General features: G+C 42.4%; 1 protein-coding gene across 1 annotated transcript in view; it reads left to right on the top strand.

Annotated features, from left to right (window-relative positions):
• The first annotated feature begins 6214 nt into the window (after positions 1-6214).
• COG2 (component of oligomeric golgi complex 2) overlaps positions 6215-6991 on the top strand; it is a 32632-nt gene continuing 31855 nt past the window's right edge. The window contains exon 1 of the mRNA XM_009891156.1: positions 6215-6343. Within this exon, the coding sequence (XP_009889458.1) occupies positions 6215-6343 (129 nt within the window). The remainder of the gene's footprint in view (positions 6344-6991) is intronic.

Below are 6991 nucleotides of genomic sequence, written 5' to 3'. Positions count from 1 at the left end.
AGGTGACTAGTACATTGAGCTGCATTATAATCTGTTTTATAGTAGGTTTTTTGTATCCCATACCATAAAATTCACACCTCGCATATATCGCTGCCACTATCACTTTCAGTCGTGCCTGGGCTTTAATGAACACACGAACATTAACATGACTACAACTTAGAAACAGGGATGAAAATGGAAATGGAAGGAACTGACAGTGGACAAAGTGAAAAATAATAGTATTCAAAACAAAGACAGGAAAAGAACAAAGAATGAAATGATAATTTGATCAGATATGTGTTCATGTATAAGGACAACTTGCCTTAACATGTGGGCCAGTCCCCAGATGGCAGTGATTATACTGTATTTGTAGTGTACCTTTACTTCTGCTCTCTGTATGCTTTGTTATAGATATATTTCTAGACAGGCATGCCCTATTTTCCTTCCTGCAGTTTATGTCCAAGAAGAATAAGCAGAGTCTGGTTATTTTTCTGGCATTTCTAGAAACCAGGCAGCCCCTGGCAGATGGCTGATGGTGCACGAGCAGATTGACTGGGTATGTCAGGAAATCCATGGCATTCCAGACAACGGGATTGCATCTGAAGCCAGTGGACCTGACCAAAACACCTGCCTGGACTGCAGTAGACAGCCGTCCCTTGCATGGTGGCTGCACAGTCGATCTGTACATTCACAGCAAACCTGACACAGCTGGAATATGTCTGATATCTGGCATATGTGCTGCATAAATAGAAATTTCTCTCTAGGATTTCTTGAACAGAAGTCTGGAAGTCCTACATACATCTGTAGCAGGTATGCTAGTGGTTGCTAAGTTAATGCAAAAATCACAGCAGCATTAAGTAATTTGGTATGTTGTCTTCTTGAGACTTGCAATGCAAAAGACAGAGCAGTATGGCACCTACATGGTGATGTTGACAGGAACATGCTTTGCCATCTTAAAGTGCACTTATTAAAATCATCAGATGTGTATTTTTCCTCTTAAGTGGTTTATACAATAATGGCACATCTCAGCCTTTTTCATTATTTCCTTTCTTGTGGTGTTATTAGGTGGATTCTGTGTGTGTGAGTGTACACTTATGTGCAATATCCATTATACATACACCATCACTCATGCTTACATTTTCCCATGCGGAGTTTCTCTTCCAACTTGGTTATGCTCATGTCTCTTAATTGAGCTATGCAAGAAACCTTTGAGAGCTTTATTCCCCAGAGTCTTATAATGGAAGATCAGTTTGCTACCTAAAGTCACCAAGTTCAACACAACCTGGCAATCCCAACCAGATCTATGCTTACTGCACACTGATAATTTGCTCCCATTTCACATAGAAATGCTTCTTCTCCAAATCTTGTGCTCTTTAAGTCATTTTTTTACTGCCTGGAAAAAGCGCACAGATTTCTATGTGTCTGTGAACCATTAGTGACATCCAGTGGCTACGAATGCAAATGCTAAAGCTGCATAACCCCTAATGTCAAGGGACACCTAAACTTCTTCCATCTTTTTCTCTAACAGATAGCTATTAGAAAAGGAGAGGTGAAAAAATTGTGTTTCCTGGCTCGTCCACAACATGTTCGTATCATGCATTTGATTAAACCTCACTGAACTTGCAACTTATCATAGAATCATAGAATTGTCTAGGTTGGAAGGGACCTTTAAGATCATCTAGTCCAACCATTAACCTAACACTGCCAAAACCACCGCTAAACCATGTCCCTAAGCACCACATCTAACCATCTTTTAAACACCTCCAGGGATGGCCATTCCACGACTTCCCCAGGCAGCCTGTTCCAAAGTTTGATAACCCCTTCCAGTGAAGAAATTTTTTCTAACATCCATCCTAAACCTCCCCTGGTGTAACTAGAGGCCATTTCCTCTTGTCCTATCACTTGTTACTTGGGAGAAGAGACTGACCCCCACCTCGCTACAACCTCCTTTCAGGTAGCTGTGGAGGGGGATAAGGTCTCCCCTCAGCCTCCTTTTCTCCAGGCTAAACAACCCCAGTTCCCTCAGCTGCTCCTCATAAGACTTGTGCTCCAGACCCCTCACCAGCTTTGATGCCTTCTCTGGACACACTCCAGCACCTCAATGTCTTTCTTGTAGTGAGGGGCCCAAAACTGAACACAGTATTTCAGTTGTGGCCTCATCACTGCCGAGTACAGTGGGACAATCACTTCCCTCGTCCTGCTGGCCACACAATTCTTGATACAGGCCATCTTTCCTTTGTGATCACTGTAAGAAACTATAGAGCTTCCTTAGGAAACCAGGTGGGTGAAACCATGCCATCTCCAAACAAAACACAGATACAGATCACAATGCAAAACAAACAAACAAACCAAAATGTGAAACCACTGAGAAATAGAAACACATAAGAGTTTCACTAGGTAGTCTTCCAGGGAGGTATACGCCTGACAGAGCAAGACAAGCTGAAAAACAATACAGAATGAAAGAAAATCAACAGAAAACCAACAGCAGTGATCTCTTGGACAGTTGTAGTATCATCAAACCACAGAACTAAAGAATGGCTTGGGCCATAAGGGACCTTAAAGATCACCTAGTCCAACCTCCCTGCCATAAGCAGGGACGTCTTTGACTAGATCAGGTTGCTCAGAGTCCTGTCCAACCTGACCTTGAAGACTTCCAATTGTGGGGCATACACAACTGCGCAACCTGTTCCAGTGTCTCACCACCCTCATTGTAAAAACGTTCTTTCTTATATACAATCTAAATCTACCCTCTTTCAGTTTAAAGCCATTGCTCCTTGTCCTGTCACTACAAGAGTCTCTCTCCATCTTTCTTAGGAGCCCCATTTACATATTGAGAGGCTGCAATAAGGTCTCCCCAGACCCTTCTGTTCTCCAGGCTGAAAAACCCCAACTTTCTCAGCCTTTCTTCATCAGAGAGGTGTTCCAGCCCTCTAACCATTTTCACGGCCCTCCTCAGGAATACTGTATCAGGCACGTTTGGATCTCCAAACAAATACATTGTGCTGTTGTTCTAATTTTCTTGTCTTAAAGAAGGTAATCTTTTGTACTTTGTTGTAATAAGAACGTTATCAAAGAAATAAACAATGCCACCACCTGTTTTCTTTCCTGATGGAAATAAGCTGATAGACCCTGAATTTTGGGTAAGAGTCTGCTGAATCAGACACAGGTAGTTATCTCAGTTTCAGTTTTGCTAGTTCTGTGCTGCCTGAGATATCATTGAACTCCAACTAGCCAGCTGAGAATTCAACAATCCAGAAGAAATTTTCAGTTGAACTCAAAATAATTAAGTCCCATTTTGAGAGCTTTCCTCACTGTCATCATGAGCATGTCAGGAGGAGGAGAAGGCGGTAACCCACAGCCTTTTTTTAGTTACTATTTGGGGCACTGAGGTAGGATGTCATAAGTTAAGCATGATGTCATGATTTGTTTGGGCACGGCAACACAAGCATGAGAGAGCTGAAGCTTCCTCCTTCCCTGCCCCCTCCTCCTGCTTCCCTCCCTCCTCATCTCTCTGTACTCAACATATCTTTGATGAAAAGCATTAGTCTGTACTTAACAAATCAGGGAAAGGGGATGATTCTGCAATATTTTAACATGATATATGTTCAAAATGTGTTTCAAGCTGGTCCATTTCCACACTGCAGTTCTACATTTTACATACATTCACTATAGATCTTACAGCACGTATCACAGAATCATAGAATCATAGAACAGCCCAGCTTGGAAGGGACCTCCAAAGATCATCTGGTCCAACCTTTCATGGGAAAGGGAGCCTAGATGAGATTACCTGGCATCCTTTCCAATAACATCTTGAAAACCTCTGGCGATGGGGACTCCACCATGTCTCTGAGGAGGTTGTTACAGTGAATGATTGTTCCTACTGTAAAAAAATTCTTTCTTATGTCAAGATGTATGTTTGTTTATATCATGCATATAAATTATATTTTAATATAATCACAAAACAATGGCATTACTGCATTTTAGTGTTGGCTTCCAAGACCTACCACTTGAGGAATTTGCAAACAACTTCTTTACCTTGTTCATTTAGGACCAAGGCTTTTTAAAGCATGACTGTAGCCTCACTGGCTGCGGTAGGATTATTTACATCTTTGGAGTTAGGCATGTCTTGCGGTGACTGGCAGTTATTACAGAAATCAGCAGCATTCACTCATTGACTTCTATATTCAGGACTGCAACCAGGGACATAAACTCTTCCCCTTTATTCATGTAAGCAATTCCATTCCCTAAAGAAAACAAAATAAAGTCACTCAGTAAGATGTCAACATGAGGAAAACACCCTTTCCTGCCTTGAACTTCTATTTATTAATTGGTGTTCATCGTTTTCAACATTTACTGAAAGCAGCTAACATGGAACTTTTCTTTCACAATTTTGCCAGCCAGACAACCAAGTGATACATTGATGAAGATATAATTTTAGGAAGGCAAGATACTAAAAATAATTAATCAGCACTGGCATGTTAGTCTAATACTATCTACATTTCCTGAAGGTTCTTGGTACCTGGAGTGTCTACGAAAAATTAATACTAGTATATTTGTCCCTGCATGCTGCACACTGTCACACTTTTCTCCTTTATCATAAATTGTACACGATGCCTTCAGCTTTTTAAAATAACAAAACCAGAGAGAAATCTTAAGAATGGGAGGTAAACCTAGCTGCTTTCCTTTCAACTTAACTGATATATACTGGAATGGAAGTATTTCCAAGATAGTGGATTAGTCATTGGCAGCCTTCAGGAAAATGATGATACAATTATACTAAATATCATTTGTCATATCATTACACATCCCTTGAAATGTTCTTTATTTGAGAATGAGATGGGATGCTGGAATCTTTAAAATTCAGCACCCGCATGAGAGCTAAATGTAGCTCTTCTACTCTATGGCACCTACATCATCCCTATTCAGATAATAGCAATACTGAGACAGACTTTTAAATGCTCTCTCTTCGTTCATCTAATGGGTCCATTAATGATATGTTATCCAAAACCTGCAGATTAAATAGTGATTACAGTTTGCACATGCAATTGTTAAGTGTCCTGTCTTCGTGGTTGGGAAAGGATGATGGGAAAAAGAGTTTAACCATGTGTTTTCTAAGCCTGGAAATTTTGGATTGACAGTGATGAGAGTCAGGAAAGGAAAGGGATGAAGGGGCTTGTAGTAGAAATGAACTAAGTAATCCTCGCACAAAGCTAATAGAAGTAAAGAGAGCTTCATATGACTCTCTGGAACAGCTAATTCCCTCAGTGCTTTGCTAGTCTCTTCTGTCTTGGAGAAACTTTACTTTGTGTACCACTGCCCCGGGTGAAGATGGCTGTTCAGGGACAGAGGGTGGAAATAACCCACGAGTCCTAGTTCTGGATTTAGTATTAACTTAATGAAATTGTTATATTACAGTTTCCATTGGAAAATTATTAAATTCCACAAACTTCATATTTTATTTACAATGACATCAATAAACATGAAGAGTGTAAAGAGCTCACCAATAAACAAATTCAAGTGGAAGCATACTTTTCATTTCCTCAAGGAACTTCGTAATAAGAGCTTTGTAAACAAAAACATAAATGGCAACAGTAAGCCTATTTAGAGCAAGATTTGTCTTAGCTAATACAGTAGGTGTAACTCCTTTGTTAAGGACTTAACATTAAAAACTGTTTAGAATTTTAATTTGAAACATCCAGCTCATTAAAGACATCTGAGCAGTGATGTGGCTTTGTTCCTGTACCAGAATGTAGACTTTTCAATATCAGAACATAAGAAAACCTTTTTGATCTGATACTTATAGTCACAGCTATCGCAAGAATGTGCCAGTGTGGTTTTATGTGGAGGGTGTATCTTTTCAGCTGTCTAGCTGACAACACATGACGGCCATAAACCATGACTGCCAACATTTGAGATGTCTGAGAGGGCTGGACACCATGAAATGTCAGTCTTGAAGAGCTTTTCAAGGGGATGGGGTGAAAGCAAGTAGGGGCAATTAGTAATGCAAGGAGCCAGCCAGCACCTGCACGTGCCCACCATGGTCATCACTGAACTGCTTGGCTCTTCATGCTTCCAATAACTTAGGGAATTCCTAATGAAGTCACATGCCAGCTGTGAATCACTGGCACTGATCACTGCTGGTTACAGGCCAGCTGGGCTCTGCGGAGGCGCTGCCAGAGTAAGGTGGAGATGTACGCTTTGGCCCTGCCAAAACCCTAGCTGCCCACGACTTCTGATGATCTCCAGCTCCGTGTACCACCCCAGCACCAGTGGACCAACATCCATCACGCCTGGGGAGTCTTCTCCACCCTTGTCAGTGGAGCAACCGGCAGAGCTACAGCGGATGCGCCCTTACAACTGTTTGGTAAGGCGCTGGGCTTGCTCCTCGTTTGAGCTCACTATGACAAAATTAAATCCATAAAACTTACGTGTGAGGAATGAGATCGTTTGCTGTCTTCCATCCTGAGGCGGCAAATAGAAACGCAAGTGACAGCAGGGAGGCTTTTTAGAGCTAAATTTGTCTTCACTAAGCCATAAGTGACCTTGAACAAAAGATGTTGAAGGAAGCAAGACCCTAACAGAAGAAAAAGGAAAGCAGAAGGATGGAGAAGGTACATCATGCTCTGACTTAATTCCTGTTACTCAGGACCATGTGTGGGCACAAACTGCAATAAATGTAAAAATAAGAAAAAGCTTTTTCTGCTGTTCAGAGTGGTCAGACGCTGTCACAGCTTGCCTAGAGACGCTGTGGGGCCTCCACCCCTGGTGATACCCAAACCCTGTGGCAACGTGGCCCTGCGCCACCGGCTCTGGGTGACCCTGCTTGGGGCCGGGGGGATGGGGGGACACCACCGTACCATCCCCTGGAGCCCCTTCCCACCTCCACAGCCCTGGGTCTCCGTGGCTTCTGCCATGGCCCTGACGGCTGGCCCTCGCTGCTTTACATGATGAGGTCAGCGTTAAGTGCTGGGGGTGCGGCTGTGGGGCACCGGGCACCCACCGCAGCAGCACA

This window comes from Charadrius vociferus, unplaced genomic scaffold (assembly GCF_000708025.1).
Source record: "Charadrius vociferus isolate BGI_N301 unplaced genomic scaffold, ASM70802v2 scaffold78, whole genome shotgun sequence".
Lineage (NCBI taxonomy): Eukaryota > Metazoa > Chordata > Aves > Charadriiformes > Charadriidae > Charadrius > Charadrius vociferus.
Note: the sequence above shows the minus strand (reverse complement) of the source record. Positions and strands in the feature narration are given on the sequence as shown.